This window comes from Prunus avium, chromosome 2 (assembly GCF_965620075.1).
Source record: "Prunus avium chromosome 2, drPruAviu1.hap1.1, whole genome shotgun sequence".
In the NCBI taxonomy this organism is placed as follows: domain Eukaryota; kingdom Viridiplantae; phylum Streptophyta; class Magnoliopsida; order Rosales; family Rosaceae; genus Prunus; species Prunus avium.
The window spans coordinates 9397948-9424854 of NC_142285.1; the positions used below are offsets into that span (position 1 = coordinate 9397948).

At 37.9% G+C, this 26907-nt stretch overlaps 1 protein-coding gene, 1 non-coding gene and 1 pseudogene across 8 annotated transcripts; 2 read left to right on the plus strand and 1 right to left on the minus strand.

Moving 5' to 3' along the window:
* LOC110774599 (TMV resistance protein N-like) lies at positions 1 to 5919 on the plus strand. Of its 6 annotated transcripts, none has more exons than XM_021979158.2 (9): positions 1 to 305; positions 394 to 439; positions 538 to 1615; positions 2011 to 3064; positions 3202 to 3474; positions 3627 to 4346; positions 4439 to 4750; positions 4841 to 5370; positions 5575 to 5919. In XM_021979158.2, exons 3-9 carry the CDS (start codon positions 1035 to 1037, stop codon positions 5579 to 5581), a joined length of 3477 nt encoding a protein of 1158 aa, XP_021834850.2. In that variant the 5' UTR covers positions 1 to 305; positions 394 to 439; positions 538 to 1034; the 3' UTR covers positions 5582 to 5919. The 6 variants fall into 6 exon arrangements, with proteins under 6 accessions (XP_021834850.2, XP_021834848.2, XP_021834853.2 ...); XM_021979156.2 differs by having other exon boundaries at positions 538 to 915; positions 1055 to 1615; positions 4439 to 5370; XM_021979161.2 differs by lacking the exon at positions 5575 to 5919 and having other exon boundaries at positions 4439 to 4552; positions 4686 to 4750; positions 4841 to 5022.
* Positions 5920 to 5946: 27 nt separating this feature from the next.
* Positions 5947 to 11463, minus strand: LOC110774601 (AP-4 complex subunit epsilon-like; annotated as a pseudogene). Its single transcript, XR_015833545.1, has 4 exons — positions 10973 to 11463; positions 10476 to 10553; positions 8568 to 8711; positions 5947 to 7017 (listed from the first exon to the last, which is right to left on the minus strand). The product of XR_015833545.1 is annotated as an AP-4 complex subunit epsilon-like (transcript).
* A 14613-nt stretch (positions 11464 to 26076) lies between these two features.
* LOC148296428 (small nucleolar RNA R71) lies at positions 26077 to 26183 on the plus strand. The gene has a single exon (XR_015834160.1). It is a non-coding gene; the product is annotated as a small nucleolar RNA R71 (small nucleolar RNA).
* Positions 26184 to 26907: the final 724 nt, after the last annotated feature.

A 26907-nucleotide genomic window follows, 5' to 3' on the forward strand; every position in this document is an offset into this window, starting at 1 on the left:
CAAACAAACCCATCCGTACCCACCCCATCTCTCTCTCTCTCTCTTCTCCATCGCCTCAAAACACCGAAAAAAAAAAAACTCAGATCAAGAATTTTAAAACCAAAAACTCAATCCAAACCCAGATCAAGAGAGGTTTGAGTTCATGGTCCTTTGCTCTATGTATGTGAGTGGGATTGTAAGATTGGATTTTATTTTGGTGGGAAGCTGGGGGTTTGATTTTCTTTAGCTGGACATGACGGAGTGGGGAAGCTGGGATTTGGATCTTTTGTGGTTGCATGGTTTGGTGGTTGGTAAAATCATTGAAGGTAAGGTTTGCTTTATCGTTTATTGTATAATTTATATGTTATACAGAGTTATTCACTTCTCCGTTTTTCTCTTGCTCTCAAATCTTAGATTTTGAACTATTCTTCAAGGTTGTAGGGGCTTCTTCTTCGCTTGAGTATGAATTCTTCTTTGATTTGATGGGGCTTCTTCTTCTCCTTTCTCTCTGCACTTTTTTTTTGGAAAATTTTATCTTCTTCTCCTTTCTCTGTGTAGTTTGATTCGAGGAGTGCAGATGGGAGTTGTGTGATTGGAGGGACAAGGACTGTCCATTTGAAAAATAAATGAGGGCATTATGGGAAAGTCAAAATTTCATTAAAACCACCGGTTAAATTTTTTTTTAAGCAGCTTTTGAAAGCTGCCTTCTCCCTGCTTTGGAAAAACAGCGGTCACTGACCGCAATTTTTAAAAAAAGCTGATTCTTGATGTTTACCAAACACCTTAGTACTGAATTTTTTTTTTTAAAGCTGCTTTTTAAAAAATTTAAGCACTCCCAAACGCTACCTCCCCACGCGGCTTCAGGAAGTGAAAATGAACCCTGCACAAGACTTTTAGAGGGAGCTCTTTGGACGTGGACTTGTTAAAACATGAAAGGTTTTGTGTTGATTTTTCTCAATCATACAATCCGTTAATATACAAATTTGTATACTCTCTCAAAGAAAATCAATACAAAATCAGATAAGGTTTCTCTCTGCTTTTTCTTCAATTCTTCAATGTTCAAATTCTTATTCAGGTTTATGGGGAGTTGGGTTACTCCCCCATTGCCAATTGATTTCGGGAAACCTCAACTTCCTTCAGATCTGCCCCCTATGACAACTCAACCAGTCTTTTCTTCTTCTTCTTCTTTTTCATATGAAGTGTTTTTGAGTTTTAGAGGTGAGGATACACGCACCAATTTTACAGATCATTTGTACAAGGCCTTGTGTGATAAGGGCATCTACACCTTCATTGATCGAGAGCTTGTAAGAGGAGAAGAAATATCGCCAGCCCTTGTCAAAGCAATTGAAGAATCAAGAATTTCTCTCATTGTATTCTCTGAAAACTATGCATCTTCGAGGTGGTGCTTGGATGAACTTGTCAAGATCCTTCAATGTAAACAATCAAACCAACAAATAGTTTTGCCCATTTTTTACAAGGTGGATCCCTCAGATGTACGACACCAAAGAAGTAGTTATGGTGATGCATTTGTTCACCATGAAAGCAAATTCAAGGATGATAAGCAGAAAGTGCTCAAATGGAGGAGAGCTCTTAAGGAAGCAGCAAATTTGTCTGGATGGCATTTCAAGGAGGGACAGTACGTTTCTATCTTTATCATTTTCAAGTTTTTTTTTCTCTCTTCTTTCTCATTACTGTTTGTTACACATTTAATTGTTACTCATTATTAAAGAAAAGTATCCTTTTGTAAAAATATAAAATTGTAGGGAGAAGATCTTTTTTCTTTTTCTTTTTTATAAAAAAATTTATATTTTCAATAGCTGTAGGGCATTATGTTAAATTTAGTGTCTTGATTCTATATTTCAGGGTTATCTATCTTTTTCAAGTTAACTTAATTTCTTTTTCTTTTTTACTTTGGTTACATTTAATTGTTACTCATTAAAGAAAAATATTCTTTTGTAAGAATATACAACTGTAGTGGTTGGATGTTTAAATTTCATTCATTAAATGTGTCTAATTTGGTTAAACTGGCAGTTATGAAGCTACATTTATCAACAACATTGTTGATGGAATCTTAAGCCGAGTACCCACATATTGGAATGTGGCCAAGTACCCAGTTGGAATTCAGTCTCATGTACAAGATGTGAAAAAGCTTTTAGATGTTGGTGGGAATGGTCATCGCATGGTTGGGATATGGGGGACATCCGGAATAGGCAAGACAACAATTGCAAAAGCTATAAGGAATGCAATTGCCCATGACTTTGAAGGAAGTTGTTTCTTGCCAAATGTCAGAGAAGGAAGCTTAGTCCAGCTACAGGAGACTCTTCTTGATAAGATTCTAGGCAAAAATTTGAAAATTGGCAATGTTGATGAAGGAATCGGTGTTATAAAAGAACGGCTGAGGCATAAAAAGATTCTATTAATTCTTGACGATGTGGACCAATTGGAGCAGTTAGAAAACTTGGCTGGAGATGATTGGTTTGGTGACGGTAGTAGAGTAATCATTACTACAAAAAATAGGAGATTGCTAAACAATCGTGAAATTGAGTTGATATACGAGGTGAAGAAGTTAGATTGCAACCAAGCTCTTGAGCTTTTCAGTTGGCATGCATTCCGAAGAAGTGAACCTCCAAAAGATTATTTGAAACTCGCACAACGTGCAATAGCTTTTGCTGATGGCCTTCCACTAGCTCTAAAAATTTTAGGTTCTCATCTTCGTGGTACAGATATACGACTTTGGCAAGATACATTAAATGGTTACGAAGGAGAACCTTATACCCATATTGAAAGAATACTTCAAAAAAGTTATGATGCCTTGGATCATCGCGCAAAAGAATATTTTCTTGACATTGCATGTTTCTTTAAAGGTGAATATGAGGACTATGTGCTACGAATAGTACCCAAAATATTCATTGAAGAATTCGTTGATAAGGCATTGATAACTATTGAAGGGAGAATGATTTTAATGCACGACTTGCTAGCAAACCTGGGCAAGGATATAGTTCACAAAGAATCCCCCAATGATCCTGGCCAGCGTAGTAGATTGTGGTTTTACGAGGATGTCATACAAGTTCTAATGGAAAGTACAGTAAGTATCACATGTGTTATTATATTCAATTTGACAAGAAAGAATACCTTATGCTACTTTAATTTTCTTAACAAAATGTGCTTGCATTTTGGTTTGTACAATGACTTCGTTTCCTAATTAATGCTTTTCCATATCAGGGAACAAGAAATATTAAAGGCATCATGGTGAAGCTTCCGAAAGCAGCTAAGATAACTTTGAATCCAGAATGCTTCCGTAATATGGTGAATCTTAAAATTTTTATAAACCATAATGCATCTCTATGTGGGGACATTAACTATCTGCCCAACGTGTTAAGATGGATTGATTGGGATGGATATCAGTTACAATCTTTGCCACCCAATTTTCAAGGAAATCATCTTGTTAAGTTCAAAATGTCTCGCAGTCATATCAGACAATTGGAGGGATTTAAGGTATGTATTTGAAATTATTTTCATCTATAATATATAATTTCAAATACAGTTGTTAATTTCAGATGGAAAAAAAACGAAAATTGTTTTCTAAGTTTTTGTCTTTTGAAGCGTGTGATTAATTATTTCCTGTTTTTGTGTTCTTTGTCTCACAGCATTTGCCAAACCTGACACATATGAATTTGAGTGGTTGTCAATTCTTAGAAAAAATCCCAGACTTATCCGGAATCCCAAACATAAAGGACTTGAATCTAAGTGGTTGTACAAGTTTGGTTGAGGTTGATGATTCTGTTGGACTCCTTGATAAACTTGTTAAATTGGATCTCAGTGAATGCGTTAAGCTTACGAGGTTTGGAACAAGACTTAGATTGAAATCTCTTGAAGAACTTGATCTTAGAAATTGCAAAAGGCTTGAGAGTTTCCCAGAAATAGAAGTCGAGATGGAATCACTATGGAGATTGAATATGCAAGAAAGTGGCATAAGAGAATTGCCTCTATCAATTTCATATCTTACTGGGCTTCAATCATTGAATCTTAGTGGATGCTTCAATCTTACTGGGTTTGAATTACGGCTGCTTTATTGCTGGTCCACATTACAAGAACTTCGTCTAGCTGGAATCAATTTTGTCACGCTTCCGGAATGCATTAGCAAATTTGTGAGCTTGAACGAGCTTGACTTGTGTGATTGCAAGTATCTACTAGAAATTCCACAAAAAGTGCTTCCACCAAGTTTAGATACGGTATACCTGGATGACTGCACATCATTGGGTAAAATTCCAAATTTGCCATCGGAGGTTGAGGATAAGTATCTGAGTTTGATCAATTGCGTTGGACTACGTGGCTATGACATCACAGAAAATAGTATTCTGGATCAGGTTTTTGTCTCTTCTCTCTGTGTGTCTCTCTTTGTCTCTCCCTCTATGTTATATCATTAAGATGATGATTGTTGTAACCAATTGTATTGTAGGTATCTTCTCATCCGGATTCTCAATTTCAAATTACTCTTCCAGGCGATGAAGTACCAAAGTGGTTCAGCTGTTGTAAAGATGCGACACTAGTTAAAGACGAATACTCTTCTAAGGTTGTTGCTCGATGCGAAGTTAGTTTTGAAATTCCTCCAAATTTAGATTGGGAGACGTTAAGATTGGTTCTATGTGTTGTTGTTAATAAAGGAAACGCATATGGGGTAACGGAAAGTCCATTATTGAAAACAGGTCCCGGCGGGGCAGAGACAAGTGTTCATATCAATAGAAAAAAGATCCAATCGACATCTTATGAGGTAACGGAAAGTCACGTGGCTCTTTATTGTATTCCATTATTGAATCGGAGCGAGTTAGGTGTGGGAGAAGAACTGACGCGGTTGCAGCAGGGTAATATGTGTCAAATTATATTTGAGTTCTGGAAAATGCCCACATCCGTTAAAATCCTCTGCGGGGTCCACCTATTAGGCCACCAGGTTGCTGATGTCACAGTTGATCGTGGGCAAAGGCAGTGTTTGTTGCCTGATGCGATGGCAGTGGACGATGATGATGATGATGATGACGATGATGATTATGATGACGATGACGATGTTGCTAAAATGCCCTGCGGGGTCCACCTATTAGGCCACCAGGTTGCTGATGTCACAGTTGATCGTGGGCAAAGGCAGTGTTTGTTGCCTGATGCGATGGCAGTGGACGATGATATTCATGATGATCAACACCAAGACAACGAATTGCTTTCCTTGACTTTAGCATCAAAGACTAGTCTTGGCAAGAGGCTTTGCGGATCAGATTTCATGGCACTTTATGATGATCATCGTGCTAATGTTGGTGCACAGGAAGCTCAATGGCTTACCTTGTTTACGGAACCAGCGGATCACCCAAAGAGGAGGCACATTGATCTTAATGAGGAGCCAAGGTATGTAAATCCATTAAATGTTGAATGATATCTTTGCATTTTCTGGTCATATATCAACATTTTGTGTTCAATTCAAATTTAGCAATATTTTGTTGTGCATCTCTTGGGTATATGTTGTAGCTTTCAGGGTGTGAATTTTTATTTATTTTTGTTTTGGGTTAAATCATTTTTCTTAGCACTCAACATTCGATATTAAATTTTCAGGCAATGAAGTTCCAAAGTGGTTTATGTAAGCCCCAGGTTCAGCTGTCGATACGAACCAAATTTCCAGGCAATGGTCTGGTAATCAAGAGCTGTGTTGAGGCGCCAGCAGTTTCTGAGATTCCATTTTAAGTTGCATAAGGCAATACCTTTCTTCTCAATTGATGCATCCAGCATTTATCCGCAGATGAACAAAACAGCAAGCCGGATTTATCTAATGCTTTCATTCCACACGTATACTTTGTCTATGATTCTTCTGTCTCATTCATTGGAATTGATGTATGTTGGGGATGAAATGTAACAGATTTTTCTATTTCATAATTTCCAATCAAGGTTTGTTGAAAATCAGACATTAATTGTAAACAGGCGTCCAAATATGCCCAAAATATTTTTTTGAAAGATTGTGTCTCATTACACTAGTAATGTTGCTGGTATTGGCAAGGTACAAGAATCCTAGCATGTCTAAATCATGTCTAGTTGCTGCAACTCACGTTGCTGGTATAGTTGTTCAAGATTTTTTGATAATCCTGCAAGGACGTGAAATGAAAAGCTAGATGAGCAGCGATAGGGTCGCCAACACTGCTACTAAGCCCGCTGAGAGATGTATCTGCATATAATCCCACAATATCAGGTGTCTTAGCAGCACCAGCTGCACCATGATTTGCAGTTAATGAAACTTCAGTTTGATCAAGAAGCCCTTCTAACTGCTTGAAAGGATCTACAGTGGAAGCAGTACTACTAGTTGAATCACCCAAATCGAGCAAGTCTGGAGCAGGTTCATGATTAACTTCAGTGTGTACAGCTGCTGCCTTTGGTACCTGGGGCTTCTCTGAAGCATGGATATTCACCTTAGACACCTTATGGTTGGCAGAAGATGGCCTCCTCTCGGTTTTTGATGATCCCCCAAACAGTGAACTGGCAAGCTTCTGCTTTTCTGGAAAAATTTCAACCTGGGGCCTCCTTGACTCATAAGTATCACGTGCTTTTGAATTTGAAGTGCTCACGCTATCTATTTGTGTGACCCCATTCGCTGATTTCTGGGAACTAGAACTAGAGGAATTTGATGCTGGGGAGGAATATGTTGGCCTGCCCCATTTTCTTTGAACACCATCTAGTCGTAACTTAAGTTCCGATGATCCTGCATCTGACACAGGTGGTAATGATGCAGGCTGGCGGTTCCCCCTAGCATAAGATGGTGCAGGAACTGGAACAAGCTCGGTTGAGGATGCAACTGCAGCTGGAGGAATTCTTGATGGCACTGCTGGCTTTGGAAGCTCATATGCCTCAAACCTAAGACCATGGGTTAAAGCTTCATGCTGATCTTGGTTAAAGCTTCATGCTGATATTTAACATTCCAGAGCGCTCATTCTCAGGAATATAGGGCTGAGCACCTTTCTCTAGTGCTTGCTGGACATAGCCATTGAGGAATGAAAGCCTTTTATCAATCTGCAAGAGAAGATGAATATTAATATTACACAAAATAATCTTATTCAAGAAATAGATAAATAAATGGTTTCCGCATGATCCAAAATCAAGGTTTTCAAGCATATTAGAGAAATACAATTGCAAATTCCATGAAAAGAGCAACTTATAACTAAAGGGAAGAAATAAGATGCAAGGACCAGGGACGAAGAAGTCGGGAAACTAATTAAAGCATGTCGTGTAATACCAATTAGAATCACTTGATTAACATCCAGGTATTACCAACCAAAGGCAGCTACATAAATTAAGTTTCGCCAGTATAATATGATGCATGTTGGTCAAATAAGCAATTTTAATCATTCATAAACTGATTCCGAATTTTTCTCGATCTAAACACAAGATCTATATCATCATGTTTATATGAGCCAACACTACAATAAAGCAATCTCTGTATATTTTTTTACAATTAGTGCCTCCAGCACGAGCATACATACTAAGTGTCAAGCAATAATAAGGCTTCAGAAACCCATGTACATACAATTTAATAATGATAACTGACATTATCACAATTAGAATCCTGAAGATTATTATCTTCACATTGATCCATGCATGCATACATACACGAGAATGATAAAAGAAGGGAAAGCAATAATTTGCTGACCCTATTAAAACCTGTGCAGTTGATAACTGTATACATATATACATTCATAGCACATTTTCAAAATTTACCAAATAAAATATTGGAAGGTCAAGAACAGCATTAACCAAACAATACATGACATCTTTCTACTTAAACAGAATAAGGTATCTAGTCAGATTATTTTTCAGTCAACATTTACAATGGCCTTTTTCTTTTGGACCAAAAAAAGTCCTTCATTTAATGATTTGCTTGCCTATTTATAGGGGCTGAGTGTTCAGTATTTAAAAAATATCACTAATGCCCTTGTAATTGTCAGATTGCCTATTTATAGGGCATATTTGACAAGGAAGCAAGCAAAGCTATTCCTACTGCATTCACGGTCGGTCAGGATACATGTTCCTTTGTCATAGTATTTCTATTTTGGAAAATATTCTTCTGGATCTATACACTTTTAAAAATATTTAATGTTGTGTCATGATTCATAATAACGTATCTGTGAAACACAAACACAATCATGATCTGAAAAACTGAATTATGTTATATCAAAGATAATGTATCCATATGAGAAATTACATTATCACAGTGTGGAAAAGTGGTACGTCCTATTAGAACAATTTGCAAGGCAACTACATTTTTTAATGAGACATACATTAGTTCACTTTCCTTATACCTAATTTATATTCATCAAGGATTCTATTTGATATATCTCATGCTTTCCAAAAGATACATTTTAAAGTTAAAGTATATCGTTTGGCATATAACAATAAAAGGGTCACCAAACTTAATGCAATCACAAGGTTAAACAACCATTAGACTTTACCATTAGAAAAGAGGAGGTTCAGACAGAGAAATGCAGAACTACTATAGTTCTTAATACTTTAAAGGAGAAGCAAATAAAAGAAGGGTACGAGTAGATAATGCATTTAAATATGACCTCAATGTCTTCACAACTTGCATCTGACGGCATAATACTCTCAACTGCAGGAGCATCTAAGCTAATGACAGCTTGCAATTCATATGCACGCTGCTGCAGATCTGTTGAGTGAGAAGCTGACAATTCTTCCACCAAAGATTGACACTGCAAGGGAAGAAAGATTTTTATCAATTGATATATACTTCCATGACAGGCCAAAACAAAATGAAAATGACAACATTATAGCTAATCATTGATTAGATGAATGTCAACATTATAATGATGTCCAGAAAACTTCAACTTAAAAAAAGCATTAAACATTCATCATGCAACTATATAGAGCTCTGGACCTCAAAGCTAGGGCCACTGATCATTGACACACACATGCACACAGTTTTACGTGTACATTACAAATCCTGCACATAATATCTGAATGTTATCAAGCACATTTCTCCCTTAACTAGCATTAACCATTGTATAAAGTAAAATTGTACTATGCTTCTTTCTTATAGAAACTATTTCAAAAGAGCCACACCACCAACCACTTAAAAGAACATTTCAACTCTGATTCAAACTTCTAGCTGACTAAGCCTTCAATCATAAAAAGATTAGGAAACTACATGCATACATACATACATATAGTCAACCATTCAAGAACGGATCATCTACAGTGCAACATCATTCTGCTAGAGCTGATGTTGAATTTTGTGAAAGCGGCTTGAGCAGCTGCTCAGTCCGTTCTGTTTTCAAGTCTCCTTTCTGTTTTCATTTTACATCTTTAATTTTTGTTTCAAAACAATTTGTTACTTTAGGATGTAGAATCGCTTGTTAGCGCTTTGGAGTTTATGGTTTAACTATTGTGAATGGTAGCCGATAACCTGAGAGCTAAACCCAATACCCTAAGCACTAAATGGATGATTTGAAGGCCCACCAAACAGGAAAACTTAACCCTAAACCCTAAAGCTAAGCTCTGAACAGGTGAAAAAGCAAAAATAGCAAACACACTCATTCCACCTTGAGTGAATTGAACAGTAGCTTAAACGATTTCCCAAACTACTAGGAGAATTTTGCACTGCCACTAATCTATCAGAATCCATGTTAATCATTACATCTTTTGATTAAACATCTTATTCAGATTTAGCTATGCTCTTTAGAGAAATTCAACCCACTACTAAAAGCATATTTACAGACAATGCAATTTCCATCATTCGGAAAGAATAAATTCATTCCAGTCATGACTGATGCTAATCTATGAAGGGATGCCTGTTCAATGTAGTGTGCAAACTGTACGGTGAGATTTGAACTTTCAATCTTTCAACTTAATTTTCAGTCAAAGATATGCAAGTTAACAAATCTTATCTTCTCTCAGGGAAAGCAAAATAAAATGGCATAAATACCAGTAGACCTCTTACAATTATGAGCATAATTACTAATCATAATGCATTATTTTTAGCAGGAAACTAAAAGAAAAAAACCACTCGTAGGAAAACAACTTATTCAACCTCAGATACAAATGCAAAAATTAGGACTATACTGAACAAACATGGAGCAATTTTTTATCACCCTAGCCCAGTCCCAGTGAGGGTAAAACAGTAACTTCCATAGCTTTAACAACCCCTACAGCAACAAAGTTCTAGAAGATGGCACCTTGATAGCCAAGTACTGTGCTACAGAAAACTAGTTTGTACCTTGCTATTAGCAAACCATCACTTGGGAAAAGAGAGATGGGATCATCCTATATGACCTATTTAATCTAAAATAAAATAAAAAATGGTAACCAAAAATAATAAAGACTAAGATTAAAATAAATGAAATTCCACATTATGCTACAAAAGCAAGATTGCCATCGAAAGGTGTTCAAAACTATGCAGATGATTAATGCATGCAAATTGATATTGTTGTCAAAGTATTAAAGTTCATTATATGCACCTCAGGTAGGATATCCACTTTTCTCTGAGCTGAAATTTCAAAGGCATATATTTTCATGATTGCTGTAACCGCACAAGCCTGTATGAGAAGAACAGACTCACTTCAGTTTCAACAAGTAAGATACAAATATATACACAAATACAAACGGTGATCTTTTTATGAATAGATAACCAAATATAAAATTGAGAGAAGAAAATTTTAAACCTATGAAATACTCATAAAATACAAAATTTGTGGTTGTTTGTTTCTTAAGCAAATGGAAAATAAAAATTGTGTGCCCTGCGCTCTCTTCTTTATTCTTTCCAAAAGCTCTCATGTTTCTATAACTACACAGGGACCCTGCTTGACATTTACCAAATCTCCAGCATGTTCAAAGACTTTATTCATGGTCTGCAGAGAAGGAATATCAGGCATGGATGACATCGGGCTTTTAATAAGCAATAACAAAATACTCCCATGATAACTAGAATATAAAAGGCAACATGTATTACTCTTACCTGGATAAACCGTTGATTACTTGGTGCAAATTGCTCCGCAATCTCCACACATCTAGAAGCTATATATGTTTTGTAATGGTTATCATTAATGCTAATCATGACGGCGTGGATGTAGGCGAAGGAGCCGTCGTGGCCGAGCATTTCGACGTAGACGAGGCGGATGATGTACTCCATCTTGCGCTTGGGGATTTCGGGCTCGGAGAGACGTGGTTTTGGGGTTTCGATCTCGAGGAGGACGATGCGCTCTTCTTCAGCCTTGGATCGAGCTTCGCCGATGTACTTGACGAGGTCCATGAACTCCTTGGATTGGCCGAAGCCGCCTTGAGAGCCCGTCGCAAGCTCTCTCCCTATGGTCTTCAGCTGCTGCATTGCTGCTGATGATTAGTGGAGTTAGGATTTTGCAGTTGCCAATGCGATGGAGATTAGGGTTCTGAATTTGGGTTTTTTATTTATTTTTATTTTATCAAAATGAGAACTCTAATTCATATAGAAGCAACATCAATACAACTAGAGGTCCTATAGCTTTTCTAGGTGCTACAAAGTGGCCTCATTAAAACATTACCATAAAAAACCTCCAACCGTCGAAGAAAAGAGTAATGCTATTTAGACATACAAAATTGACTACCTTATGTGACAACTGATGTGATTATGTCAAGTCAATTAATGAATATTGTCATGTGGAATTTATTTTTATTTCTTTCTTTTTTTAATAATTATTAAAAACAAAAAATAAAATTGAAATAAAAATTAAAAAACCCTAGCATTCCTGGACTCTTCGTCTCCAGCACTCCCTTCTTCTTCATCTTGATGAGTGCAGAACTAATGTTCTAGGCGATGGCGTGGGTGTCGCAGACCTTGGGGATCTGGAAGTTCTCTATGTCCCACTACACCGACGTCTTTGCCTTCTTGTACTCTCTGCCTTACCCATCGACGCTGCCACTGTCGCCATATCTGCCATGCTGCTTCCGCTCACATCCCCACGTGTTGGCGCTCTCCAAATACTCTAGATCTGATGGTCACTGCTCACTTATGATCGAAGATGATGATTATTGATTCTTGAAAAACCCTCAAAACACCAAAATTTAAAATCAAAATCAAAATCCTATAGTTTTGATTGGGTTCCTCCCTTCTTGTAATTTTGTTGTTTTTCTTGAATTTGATCTCGTCTCTAGTATATCTATATCTCTTCTCTGGTTTTGAAGGGATATGTAAATTTGATGAGGAAGAAAGGAGTGCTAGAGTATATCTATATCTCTTCTCTAGTTTTGATGGGGATAGGATATGTAGATTTGATGGAGGAAGAAGGGTGTGCTGGAGACGAAAAAAGTCCAGTTTTTTTTTTTAAATTTTAAATTTCACTTTTTTTAAAAAATAATAATTATTAAAAAAAAGAAAGAAATAAAAATAAGTCCACATAATAATATTCATTAATTGACACGGCATGACCACATCAGCTGCCACATAAGGTGGTTAGCTAATGTGGTCAATTTTGTGTGTCTAAATAGCATTACTCCAAAGAAAAAGAGTACCACATCATCGCAATACATATTAAAACTAACCCCTTTGTCTATCTTTTCCTAGTAAAGGTTGAATCCATATCGGACCCACCTCAAATTGATTGCCTTCCCTCAATCCCAATTGAGACATAGCATGAGCCACACTGTAACTTCACAAGGCTGATAAACCACCTTTGCATTAGCCAACTGCACCAGTAACATCTAAATATCATCAACTAGATTACCCACAGTATTCAACCACCCATCAGTGCCATTAATCATATTCACAGCTTCTTGTGAATCAAAAGTGACAGTCAAATAAACCATTCCTTTAGCAGCTGCCAAAAGTAGCCCACTACGCATATCTGCCAACTTAGTTCCCAAAATGTCAGAACCATCCGAGCTAGCAGGCGCAAAACCCCAACAAAACTCGTCATGGCAATCACGAACCAAACCACCCACTCCTCTTCGCCTACTACGCCACCCGATCAGCTTTTGTCTTCACATTGCATTATTTATATTGCGCATATAAGTCCCATACCTGATTTGCAGCCTCCTCCATAGAAGCATGAGGAATACCATGGATATAGGAGTTGGGCAACTGTCATACTTTCCAACAACTACATACAAAAGACTCAAACTCCAAACCCTTTAAAACATTGGCAACCCTCTCCAAAAAGTCTGCAAAGGAGCTACCAGCCACCTTCACCCTATGGCAATACGAAAACAATTTCCAAAACTGTTTATTACCCTTGCACTGCCAGAGAGCATGCATAATGGTCTTCCCTTCCCTACCACACCTGGAGCATAGCGGAGAAGAAATCACTTTCCTCGTAAATAAATTAACTACCGTCGGAAGAATATCGAACGCAGCATGCCACAAAAATAATTTCATTTCATTCGGAATCTCCAACCTCCATAATCTCTTCCAAAACGCCATCTGAGCTCTTATATCCGATGAACTCCTTTCCCTTTCGTCACATAAATTGCACAACCGCAAAGCAATCCGATAGTCCGTTCGCATAGAATACGTACTATTCTTCCAAAAAACCAAAACTATCTATCACTTCTCTGAACCATGGAAGAAAGGGTTATATTCAAGATAGCCTCCTTATCCTCGTCACAAAAAAACTTGATCAATTAGAGGCGTATCCCATCCCCCAGTAGGCATTATCAAATTCGATACAGTTGCATGTTGAGGAAGCCCTTTGTTGAGGGCAGGCTTGAAGGTAAAAGGTTTAGGGATCCATTGATCTCGGAACACCCTAATAGACTACCCATTACTAACTCGCCACACCAGACCTTGCTCAATTACTTGTCTGCCCCAAACTATAGCTCGAAAAACTAAGGAAGGACAATTCCCCGCCTTTGCATGTAGGAAATTTCCCGCATGAAAATATCTTGCCTTCATAATACAGGCAACTAAGGAGTCGGGATTCTCCAAGAGTCTACATGCTTGCTTCGCTACCACAGCTTTATTGAAAGCCTCAAAATTTTTGAATCCAAGCCCCCCCTAAGCATTTAGGCCTACAAAGCTTCCTCCAACTCATCCAATGGATACTGCATTTCCTTGCTTTCCCCCACCAATAACGGGCAATCATCGCCGAAAAATCCTAACATAAGGCATGCGGCAATTGGAAACCCCCATGGTATAAGTGGGAAGTGCCTGAGCCACCGATTTGATGAGCACCTCTTTCCCAGCCGAAGAAAGCAACTTTGAACTCCATCCATGTAGTCTACTCCATAACATTTCATGTACATGCTTAAACATTTGAGAGTGGCTTCGCCTCACAATCACAGGTAAATCAAGGTATCGCTCATGACAAGGGACAATACTCACCCCAATCATGCTAGAAATTAACTGATGCATCACTAGATCAGTGTTTGGACTAAAACAAACCACTGATTTATCAAAATTAATTTTTTGCCCAGATGCCCTCTCATATGACCTAAGAATACTCAGCAAGGAATGACAATCAAATAGATGAGCATTACAAAATAACAAACTATCATCAACAAAAAATAAGTGTGTCAGAGTAGGAGCTCCCTGGGCAACAACAACACGATGAAGTTGTTTTTGCCAATGTGTAGTATTCAACAAAGCTAATAACCCTTCCGCGCAAATCAAAAAAAGATAGGGTGATAGGGGATTCCTTTGTATGAGACCATGGTAGGATTAATTAGACCACATCACAATAGTAATACAACCCATGATCAAATCCACCAATCTGTCATGAAAACCCAATCTGTGACCTGAAGATACTAAGTGTCAAGCAATAATAATGATAATTGAGAATATCACAAGTGGGACCTGAAGATTATTATCTTCACATTGATCCATGCATGCATACACACATGAGAGTGAGAAAACAAGGGAAAGCAATAATTTAAAACCTGTGCAGTTGATAACTGTAGCACATTTTCAAATTTACTAAATAAAATATTGGAAAGTCAATAACAGCATTAACCAAACAGTACATGACATCTTTCTACTTAAACAGAGTAAGGTATCTAGTCAGATTATTTTTCAGTCAACATGTACAATGGCCTTTTTCTTGTGGACCAAAAAAAGTCCCTCATTTAATGATTTGCTTGCTTATTTATTGGGGTTGATTGTTCAGTATTTATAAAATATCACTAATGCCCTTGCAATTGTCAGATATGGGCTCTTACTTTTATTCGAACTTCATACCATAAGTAGGACGGACAACGCATATTTGCCTAGGAAGTAACCAAAGCTAGTCCTTCCGTGCCAGGTAGCATTCACGATTAGGATACAAATTCATTTGACATAGTATTTCTATTTTGGAAAATATTCTTCTGGATCTATACATATTTAAAAATATTTGATGTTGCGTCATGATTCATAATAACGTATCTGTGAAACATACACAATTACTATCTGAAAAAGTAAATTATGTTGCTTCAAGATAATGTATCCATATGAGAAATGTACATTATCACGATGTTGCATTAGAACAACCTACAGGGCAACAACATTTTTTTAATGAGACATACATTAGTTCACTTTCCTTAAACCTATAATTTATATTCTTCAAGGATTCTATTTGATATATCTCAACAAATGCTTTCCAAAATGTACTTTTTGTATATAAAAAAAACCAAAGAAAATGAAAATTACAGTATATTTCAAATTTGCCTTAGAAAGCATAAGTCTATCACATGGAAATATATATATCGTTTGGCATATAACAAAGTTAAACAAACATTAGACTTTACCATTAGAAAAAAAGAGATTCAGACGGTAAGCCGACAACCACCAAATATAGCAAGGAAAAGAGAAATGCAGAACTATACTAGTTCTTAATACTTTAAAGGAGAAGTAAAAGAATGATACGAGTAGAAAATGCAATTAAATATGACCTCAATGTCTTCACAACTTGCGTCCGACGACATAATACTATCAACTGCAGGAGCATCTAAGCTAATGATTGCAATTCATATGCACGTTGCTGCATATCTGTTGGTCACTAAGTATGTTATTTCTAGCAACAAGTCCTTTTTCCCTAAACTACTAGGGATTTCAACATGAATTATGCATTGCCACTCATCTATCAAAATCCATGTTAATCATTACATCTTTTGATTAAACATCTTATTCAAATTTATCTCTGGTCATTAGAGAAATTGAACCCACTACTAAAAGCATATATGCATAAAATGCAATTTCCATAAGTCGGGAAGAATAAATTCATACTAGTAATGACACATGATAATCGATAAAGAGATGCCTCTTCAATCCAGTGTGCGAACTATGTGATGAAATTTGAACTTTCAATCTTTCAACTTAATTTTCGGTTAAAGATCTGCAAGTTAATAAATCTTATCTTCTCTCATGGAAAGCAAAATAAAGTCGCATAAATGGCAGCAGACCTCTTACAATTATGAGTGTAATTATTAATAATAATGCATTAATTTTAGCAGGAAACTAAAAGAAAAAAGGGGAATTGGCTCATATGGTCACTTTGGCAAAGCCCTATTCTCGTATAATCACTTTACAAACTTTAGTATGATATAATCACTTTGAAACTTGAAAGTACCAAGCTAACCTTCATATAAATAGATACTTATTGCCGACTTATTGCTCACTGATTACCCTCACTCTTCTCTCTCTCGCGCAGCTCTCTCTTCGTGCTCTCTTCCTCTCTCAGCGGTTTCTCTCTCCATCGTCGCTCCACAACCACCACCACTCTCTTTCTCCCTCTGTCGCGAAAACCTAAGCATCACTCTCTCTCTCTCTCTCTCTCTCTCTCTCTCTCTCTCTCTCTCTATGCAGTCGATGTTAGGGTTTGTTGAGGGGGTTCTTGAAGGCCAATCTCTGCGTCCCTCAGCTGCCCGGCCAAGGCTGTTCCTTCCACAGCTTCCTCACCAATACCTACAAGCTTACTTTCATGGAATCCCCTTTTGGCATTAAGGTTAGCTTTTTCAGTTTTCTACGTCTCTTTTTTTATTTTTTTATTTTTACTTTCAGATCTTGAAATTAAGAATTATGGTTTGATTGAATATGAATATGAATATGAAATATTTGCTGCTTCTGTTGGCGATTTTCTAGTATTAGATCTAGCGATTTAGGATCGGAAAGAAAGGCCTCTCCAGTCACTCAATTACTGATAACAGTGTGATGTGCTGACCCGTGTCATTTGTGCTGACCCGTGTCATTGCTGAGGTGGCACAATTCTTAGCTCTTCACGTGCCTAGTGTTGTTAATAATATGTTAACTCGCAATTGTACGGGGCAATTAGTAGTATAGCAAGACAAGTACGAGGTCGTACCCACGAAGACTGAGAAGTTCAAATTAGTTATGTACTTTAGATTACCAAATTCAAGAAGTTAGGAAGTTAAATCTAAAACAGAATTTAAAGCAAGAGTGAGTTTGAAAACAAATGCAGCAAGATTAAAATGAACTTTGAAGTGAGAATGCTTGTGATTATAGAAAGAAATGAACAAACTGAAATTGCAACGGAAAGCAAGTAAACAAAAGTAACAAAGGGTGGTTTTGAAAGTTAAAACACAGGTTTGGAGACTAGGGCATTCGATTCACCATAACAATTCAATTCTGGGTTATAAAGATTCAAGTAACAAGTCTAATTCAGATTCAAAGATTGATTCTAGCTAAAGTAGGATTAGGCCATGGTGTTTGGTCCTAACCTTGTGTTCCTAATTCCCTAATTTGATCATTTGTTGTCTAACCTAAAATTAAGCATTAGGAACCCATTAAGCATAGAAGAACATTTTAAACAACCAAGTATGTATCTAATCCCTGTTGTCGAATGTCCATACATACTCTTCCTATTCATAGTTCAATTCGAATTAAAGCATGGTGTATACTCTTAATTCAAACCAAGATAGTTAACAAACAAGTTCTAATGGTGATCAATCATTCAAACAAGCATGTTAACTTATAAGCATAATGAATAAGAACATGAATCATGAATCAAACTTGAAACTCCAAACTTATAAACCCAGAATATTCATGTTAGGTTACATCGAAGCCCTAGTTATGGATTTAGCTACTCATAATGGAAAAGAGACTTGAACATAAATGAGAAAACATAATGAATGCAATAAGAGTAGAAAAACCCTTTTTCTGAAGTTCTTGTGGTGTCCAAGGCTTCTCCAAGTGCTTCTCCACTTCTAATGCTTCTCCAAGAGCTTCCCCACTTCTAGAAAGATGTATGAAGGATATGGAGGTGATTTGGGATGAGTTTGAGTGAGTGGTGATGGCTAAGGAAGATGAAATTCGTAGGGAAATGGAATAGAAGTTTGCTGGAGTTGTTTTGGTGATTGTTGGAGTGTTTGGGATTGTGAGAGTGTTTGAGGATGGTTGGAGTGAATTGTGGGGGTTGTGAATCTCAGGATTTGTTGTGTCTTGAATGTGGAATGGATGTGGTATTTATAGGGAGAGGGGAGTGATAAATCTGAATTCAATATGGCTAATGCATACAACACTTGCATTATAAAAGATGAATTGGTTGATGCACTTCACTAATGCATACAACACTTGCATTATAAAATCTGAATTGGTTGATGCACTTCAGCAATAAATCCCACCAGCAGCCCTAGCTCATCTTCATGTCACCATGACCAAGCCTCCAACCAGCTACAATAGCTCATGCCTAGCTCACCATGACCAAGCTTCCAACCAGCTCATCCTGAGGTCAGCATGACCAGCAACTTCAAGGGCTTACAACTTGGGCTAGGCTGAATCAAATGAAGACTTTAAGATGTCCATTGTGAAGTTCAGAATGTGTATGATCCAACCACACAAGTATTGGCCCAATCCAAGCTCGGAGGAGGAAGTTAAGGCCGAAACAAATTGCTAACTCAGTTTGCTCGCTGACAAAATCCATCCTGAGCATGGTTCTGTGTTTGCTAGGTGACGGACTCCAGATTTATCCAATGGGGCTGAATTTTGGATATGTTATAGTACACACCCATTGGAACAACTTTCATGAAGACTGTTGCCTCATCCGAGCTATGTAGGTTGCTGAAACGAAGCTTGCAATATGACCTACGGAACTGGACTGGCAGGGGGCTGTAGCCAAAATGAGTTTGTCTTTAAGCTCTTCTTCTCTTCATCCAAATTAGGCCTTAACATGCATGAATTGCATGAATTATGCTCTCTTGCTCTTTTGGCCTACAAAACACACAAAGGGAGGCAAATAACTCAAAATTATAAGAAACTAAGCAAAAGAAGTAAGTAAATTGGGCATGTATATGTATGAAATTATGAGCTTAACACACCCCCAAACTTAGATTTTGCTAGTCCTCGAGCAAAACAAAAGAGAAACAAAGATAAAAACAAAACAAGAAGTTAACTAGACCACTTTCGTAGGTAACTCGATTGCATTGAGCGTATGCAACAAGCCTTTAAACCTCTAGGCATCCCTAGTAGGAGGAGTTGTGTCTCCTGAGGGTTTAACAGATACGATACCCACAAACGTTTTTCTAACTCTACAAAACAAAATGGTTAGAAAAACAACTTTGAAATCAACTAATGAAAATGAAAGAATGTTTTAGTCATACCTTCAACACCATAGAGTTGCCAAGATAGGTCATCAATCAGTGTGTACAAGTGGAAGCTATAGCTCAAAGGCACACAGTTTCAAAGCAAGCACACTCAAACCTTGAATAGAGAACATGCTTCGACTCTAATTCTCACAGATAACACTCAATCACTCAGAACCTATGTTTTAATTCTCTCAAGAAAGCATAAGTGAGTGTATGAAATAGAAGCACAAATTTGGTTAGATCTCATGAAAGGAATTAAATACTAAGAATAGAGATACACACATACTTACCAGCACCCATGAATACATCCTCAAAGATCAGCTAGGTCTTTCACAATGTTGTAATGAAAGGCTAAGGTTTAGGGGAAATGGAAGAATTGGAAGGAAAAACAAATAACTTAAGAACATACCAAGGTTGCATGCTTCATTAATCTGCAAGGCATCATTGATTTAGATTGGCATGGCAGCAAACTTCATGGTATCACCTGGCATGGACTTTATTTTTCACACTTAGATCAAATCGAAACACTTTCATCTTCGTTGATTTGATCTGCATCTTCATTAACTTCATTGCCCAGATTCACACCAAATTTCATTTAGGTACACGGCAGCAACTTCCTTGCATCAAACTTTATCTTGGCACACCTTGGTATATTTCTAAGTTATAGGGTATGGCTACAAGAGGTTAAGTATCTCAGATTGAGATACAAAGGTAGGGAAAATGATGAGGGTGATAAAAGAAAAGGCTTTGAGTGTTTGGCTTCAAGAGGGCTAATGGAACACACATATGGGTAGGGTGAAAAGAAAGCATAAAGAATGGTTATACACACATAGCCTAGCATCACTTCAATGAGTTCATTCATGAATGAGAGCAAGCATATGATATCTGCAAAAGAGAATCATCCTTAGTATTCGATCAAAATGAAATGATGAGATCAATTAGAGTGAATTGAAGAAAATAAGTATGGATGAGAAATAGAACACTTTAAACCCTCTCAAGAAAGCAATTAGGCTCGATATAGCTCACTAGGGTAGTCTCCACTATTTTCCTTCAAGAATTTGAGCATGGTACTTTAGCCACCAGAATTCTAAGAGCCAAAGCTTTGTGAAGTGCAAAATTCTGATATGAAAACCTCAATGGCAGCTCCATAGCATCGATTGTATGACATTTAGAAAAAAAAATTAGTGACAAATGAACGAAAATTGAAACACAAATGAATGAAATTTGAAAACCTTCCCCCCAGACCTGAATTAAACATTGTCCTCAATGTGAAAGCATACAAAAGATGATTGAGAACAAACAAATGATAAAGGGAAAAGTTTAGAAGAAGGTTTAGGAAAAATATAAAAAAAAAGAAAAAAAAGAATATATAAGCAACTCATGGATGACCAGTTAAGGGCCTCAGAAAACACAGCCAGGGGATCCGGGAAGGTTGGAGGGGTCACAATGGTCCCGCTTAAAACCCAAACTTCTTAGACACCGAAGGTGTCGCCTAAAGAACTCCTAGACACTGTATTGACGGAGGTGCTCACTGGGGTTACCAAAAGTTAGCTTATATGAAATTTTTTTTTTTTTTTTAAATTTTTTTTTTTAATTTTTATATTTATTTATTTATAAAAAGGAACAGAAACTTAAAAATAAAAACAAAACAAGTAAAGAGAAAGGATTGAAATGCTTCCCCTTGATGCGATTAGGTCGATTGCTACCAAGCACCTTCTTCTTGAACACATGGGTTGCCTCCCAAGAAGCGCCTTAGTTACTGTCTTGGCAAGACATTGTGCAATCAGCTAAGTTGATGGTACGAAGGGAAGTTGATCTACCACATGGCCAGTTTGGATGCCAGCTGAAACTCCCTCATAGAATGGCTTTAAACGTTGTCCATTTACTTTGAAAGTCGAGCCATCTTTAGGGTTTTGAATCTCCACAGCTCCATAGGGAGAAACATTGACCACGGTGAATGGGCCTTGCCATCTAGACTTCAATTTTCCTGGAAAGAGACGCAAACGTGAGTTAAACAAAAGAACTGACATACCTTTGGAGAACTCTTTCCGTTGAATGTTTCTGTCATGGTAACTCTTGGTTCGTTCTTTGTAAAGCTTTGCATTCTCATAAGACTCATGTCTAATTTCTTCCAATTCATTGAGCTGAAACTTTCTTGCATGGCCTGCCTTGTCTAGATCAAAATTTAACTTCTTGATGGCCCAAAAAGCATTGTGTTCAAGCTCCATTGGCAGGTGACAAGCTTTCCCAAACACAAGACGATAAGGGCTCATTCCAATGGGAGTCTTATATGCAGTCCTATAAGCCCATAATGAATCATTGAGCTTAGCTGCCCAATCTTTCCTTGTATTGTTCACCACCTTCTCCAGGATGTGCTTAATTTCTCTATTGCTTATTTCCACTTGACCAGAAGTTTGCGGATGATATGGTGTAGAGACTCGATGGGTGATGTTGTACTTCTTCATGAGTGCTTCGAATGGCTTGTTACAGAAGTGGCTGCCTCCATCACTAATGACAGCCCTTGGAGTACCAAACCTTGTGAAAATATTATCCTTCAAGAACTTCAGCACCACCTTATAATCATTGGTTTTGGTGGCTATGGCTTCCACCCATTTAGACACATAATCAACAGCAACAAGTATGTAAGTATAACCAAAGGAAGATGGGAATGGTCCCATGAAATCAATACCCCACACATCGAAGAGCTCCACAACAAGTATGTTATTCAATGGCATTTCATTCCTGCGACTTATGTTCCCCATCCTTTGGCACCTATCACACTTAACACAAAAATTAAATGCATCTTTAAATAGAGTGGGCCAAAAGAAACCAGATTGCAGAATTTTAAGTGCTGTTTTCTTAGCTCCAAAGTGACCTCCACAGGCCAATTCGTGGCTATGCCTAAGTATGCTTTCTTGCTCTTCTTCTGGAACACATCTTCTGATGAGTTGATCCGGGCAATGCTTGAATAAGAAAGGTTCATCCCATACATAATGTTTCACCATGGAAAAGAACTTCTTCTTATCCTGAGAAGTTAGATCATTTCTAAGAACACCACAAGCAAGATAATTAACAAAATCAGCATACCATGGCTCTTTGACTTGGGCAGCATATAGTTGTTCATCAGGGAAAGTCTCATTCAAGGGTAGCACAGCTCCTCCTTTTTCTTCAACCACAATTCTGCTCAAATGATCAGCTACCACATTCTCACATCCCTTCTTATCTCGAATCTCCAAATCGAATTCTTGCAGCAAGAGAATCCATCTAATCAAGCGTGGTTTGGCATCCTTCTTAGTGAGCAAGTATCTAAGGGCTGCATGGTCAGAATAAACAATTACTTTAGAACCAACAAGGTAAGAACGAAATTTTTCTAAAGCAAAAACCACAGCAAGCAACTCCTTCTCTGTTGTGGAGTAGTTGATTTGAGCATCATTCAAGGTCCGGCTAGCATAATGAATCACATGGGGCAGCTTGTTCTTCTTTTGACCTAAAACTGCACCAATAGCAAAGTCAGAGGCATCACACATTATTTCAAATGGTAAAGACCAATCCGGAGCTATGATAATAGGGGCTGAAGTTAGCTCCCTCTTCAAGGTAGAAAAAGCTTCCATGCAAGCTTCATTAAACTCAAAAACAGCATCCTTAGCAAGGAGATTACACAATGGCCTTGTAATGCTTGAGAAATTTTTGATGAACCTTCTATAGAATCCAGCATGACCTAGAAAGCTTCTAATTCCTTTAACAGAGGTAGGGGGTGGAAGATTTGAGATGAGATCGATCTTGGCTTTATCCACTTCGATTCCCTTGCTTGAAATCACATGGCCTAGCACAATGCCTTGTCTCACCATGAAGTGACACTTCTCCCAATTCAAAATCAGATTTGTTTCCTGGCATCTTTTAAGCACTAGAGACAAGTGGTGAAGACAATTATCAAAAGAGGAACCAAAAACTGAAAAATCATCCATAAATACCTCAATGAATCGTTCCACCATATCTGAAAAGATTGACATCATGCATCTTTGGAAAGTTGCTGGGGCATTGCACAAACCGAATGGCATCCTTCTATAAGCAAACGTACCAAATGGGCATGTGAATGTGGTTTTCTCTTGGTCTTCCGGAGCAATGGGAATTTGATTATAACCTGAAAAACCATCAAGAAAACAATAGTAAGCATGGCCAGATAAACGTTCAAGCATTTGATCAATAAAAGGGAAGGGGAAATGATCTTTTCTAGTGGATGTGTTCAACTTCCTGTAATCAATGCAAACTCTCCAACCAGTGACAGTTCGTGTAGGAACTAGCTCATTCTTCTCATTCTTCACAACGGTGATTCCGGACTTCTTTGGAACAACTTGCACAGGGCTCACCCACTTAGAATCTGAAATTGGGTAGATGATTCCTACATCGAGTAGCTTTAAAACTTCAGCTCTAACCACCTCTTTCATGTTGGGATTTAGCCTCCTTTGGGCATCACGAGATGGTTTGCTGTCTTCTTCCATTAAAATCCGGTGCATGCACATGCTTGGACTAATTCCTTTGATGTCTGCTATGGTCCACCCAATGGCTGTTTTATGCTCTTTTAGAACTTTAATTAAGCTCTCTTCTTCATGTGAGGAGAGACCTGCAGCAATTATAACAGGGAGAGTTTCGTTAGCACCCAAATATGTATATTTAAGATTATTGGGAAGAGGTTTAAGTTCTAGCTTTGGTGGGATGACAATGGATGGCTCCAATTTCGTGGATGATGGTCCAAGAGGCTCGATTGGTGGCCTAAAGGATGGTGGGTATGGCGGAAACACTTCTAAGGCAGCCACCACTTCTTGGAACTCCGGTTCACAAAGATCTTCCTCTTCTTGTGTTAAGACAGCTTCTAGAGCATCATTAGACTTTCTCTGCAAAATTTTGGAAGAAACCTCATGATCCACAACATCAATTGAAAAGCAAGAATCAAGAGAGATAGAAGGTTGAGATAGAGCATTAAGCATTTTAAATTCAACAGTTTCACCCAAAACAGTCATGGAGAGGGTGCTATCTTTCACTTTGATGATTGTGTCTGCAGTGGCCATGAATGGTCTGCCTAGGAGAATGGGATCAACACGATCTCCATTTGGATTGTCTTCCATGTCCATCACTACAAAATCAGCAGGGAGAATTAGTGTATTAACTTGAACTAGAATATCTTCTACAATACCTTTTGGATATTTTATAGAATGATCAGCTAGTTCAAGTCGCATTGAAGTCTTCTTCATCCCTTCTAAGCCAAGCTCTTGATAAACTGAATATGGCAAAACATTGATGCTTGCTCCCAAGTCCAACATGGCTCTTCCAACCTTCTTGCCTCCAATGTTAATGGGAATGTCAAAGCTGCCAGGATCATCTAGTTTTGGTGGAAGCTTCCTTTGCAATACAGCACTTACATTCTGGTCGAGCTTTACTCCTTCATTTGGAGCGAAATTGAGCTTGTGAGTTTTCAAGTCCTTGATGAATTTTCCATATGCAGGAATCTGTTCAATAAGATCAAGCAAAGGCAAATTGATATTAACTTTACTCAAAATATCATAAATCTCTTTAAAAGCCTTATCTTGCTTTGCTTTCTTAAGACGGCCTGGAAATGGAATCTGTGGAACATATGGAGCGGGTGGCACGTATCTATCTTCTTGAAGATGTGGTGGCACAAATTTGTCATCCCTTTTATGCAATTGGAATTGATCGGATTTCTGAGAATCTGATTTGGCCTTAGGAGCAGATTGAGAAGTTTTGAGTTGTTCTCCTTCCGTAGCCATGGTCTCCTCGTCTTTATCTTCTACAATCACAACATCATTTGAAAGATTAGAATCATCTTTATTATCAATGATCTTACCTGATCTGAGCACATGAATGGCCTTGGCTTCTGGGTTCTTTGGATTGATCTCAGTTTGGCTTGGCCATTTCCCAGGCACTCTTTGAGTTATTTCAGCAGCTATTTGGCCTAATTGGACTTCCAATTTGGAGATGGCAGCTTGTGTAGTTTGCTGAAAATTGGATTGGTTGATTGCCATCTGCTTCACTATATCTTCCAATGATGATGATGATTGTTGTGGCCTTTGGAATGAAGGGGGATTTGCTTGATTCTGGGTATTTCTCCATGAAAAGTTTGGATGATTCCTCCAACCTGGATTATAACTTTGAGAGTATGGATCATTTCTTGGACCTTGGTTGTAGGAATTTACCAACTTAGCTTGCTCTTGCACAAATTCTGGATATCCAGCCCCAAGTGGACAAGCTGTGGTAGCATGGTCATGAGATTCACAAATGCTACACACTTCCTTCGGAGGGCTTCTTGAGTTTAATGCAAGAAGAGCATCTAGCTTTTGTTCCAGTTTTGAAATCTGCACACTAGAAGCATCATTAGAACCACTAATAACACGTTTACCTCTTGTATCCGTATGTTGGGTCTCCATTGCTATCTCCTCAAAGAGTTCGTACGTTTCTTCTGGAGTTTTGGTTTTAAAAGAACCACCTGCAAAATTGGTGACTATATTATGACTAGAAGGGGTTAGTCCTTTATAAAACATACGCATTTGAAGCTTCAATGGAATCCCATGATGAGGACATTGGTTGAGCAACCCATTGAATTTCTCCCATGCTTCACAAAACGATTCATCATCTTGCTGTGCAAATAACAAGATCTTGTCCCTAAGCATGTCGGTCTTTTGTGTGGAGAAGTATTTTTCCAGGAACTTCTTTTGAATGGCAGACCATGTAGTGAGTGAACCAGGCTTCAAAGAATTCAACCAATACTTCGCCTTATCCTTTAAAGTGTATGGAAACACTCTCATTCGAAGTTGATCTTCTGTCACACCTGTCAAGGGAAAAGAACTCACAACATTAAAAATATCCTTTATATGAGTCAATGGATCTTCATTAGGTAAACCATAAAAGGAAGGCAGCATATTAAGATGAGAAGATTTAAGCTCATAATTTCGAGCTACAGTGGGCAGCAAAATGCTTGAAGGAGATGCTGGAATTGTTGGGATATCAAGTTCTCCCATGAACTCAATGGCAGCCATCATTTCTTCTTCTTCTTGGTCTGAACTTGTTTCCGAATTTGAAAGTGAAGAACCGGGAAGTTCAGTGTGGAGAGCAAGACTTGTAAATGTAGCAAGAGCTTGCTCTTTTGCAGTTGACAACTCCCTTTCTAGACGATTCTGAATTTCAGAGGTCACTCGTCTGGGTTGCAATGATGGTCCTGCGTTCAAAGATCTAGAACGTTGGAACGAAGACCTCACTTGTTCAAGTAATGGATTTTTAGACATAAACTACCTGAAACAGAAAATTAGATTAATTAGAAACACTAAAAAGAATAGGGTAACCTTGGGCACATAACCAGGGAAGAACTTTCGTTCAGTCCCCGGCAACGGCGCCAAA

What these genes read in the sequence shown, in the direction of transcription:
- LOC110774599 (XM_021979153.2), top strand. Translation starts at nt 1,035, where the DNA reads ATGTTCAAATTCTTATTCAGGTTTATGGGGAGTTGGGTTACTCCCCCA. An exon ending in AAGTTCTAATGGAAAGTACA is followed by an intron (nt 3,065 to 3,201) that starts GTAAGTATCACA and finishes TTTCCATATCAG; the next exon opens with GGAACAAGAAATATTAAAGG. An exon ending in AAAATAGTATTCTGGATCAG is followed by an intron (nt 4,347 to 4,438) that starts GTTTTTGTCTCT and finishes ATTGTATTGTAG; the next exon opens with GTATCTTCTCATCCGGATTC.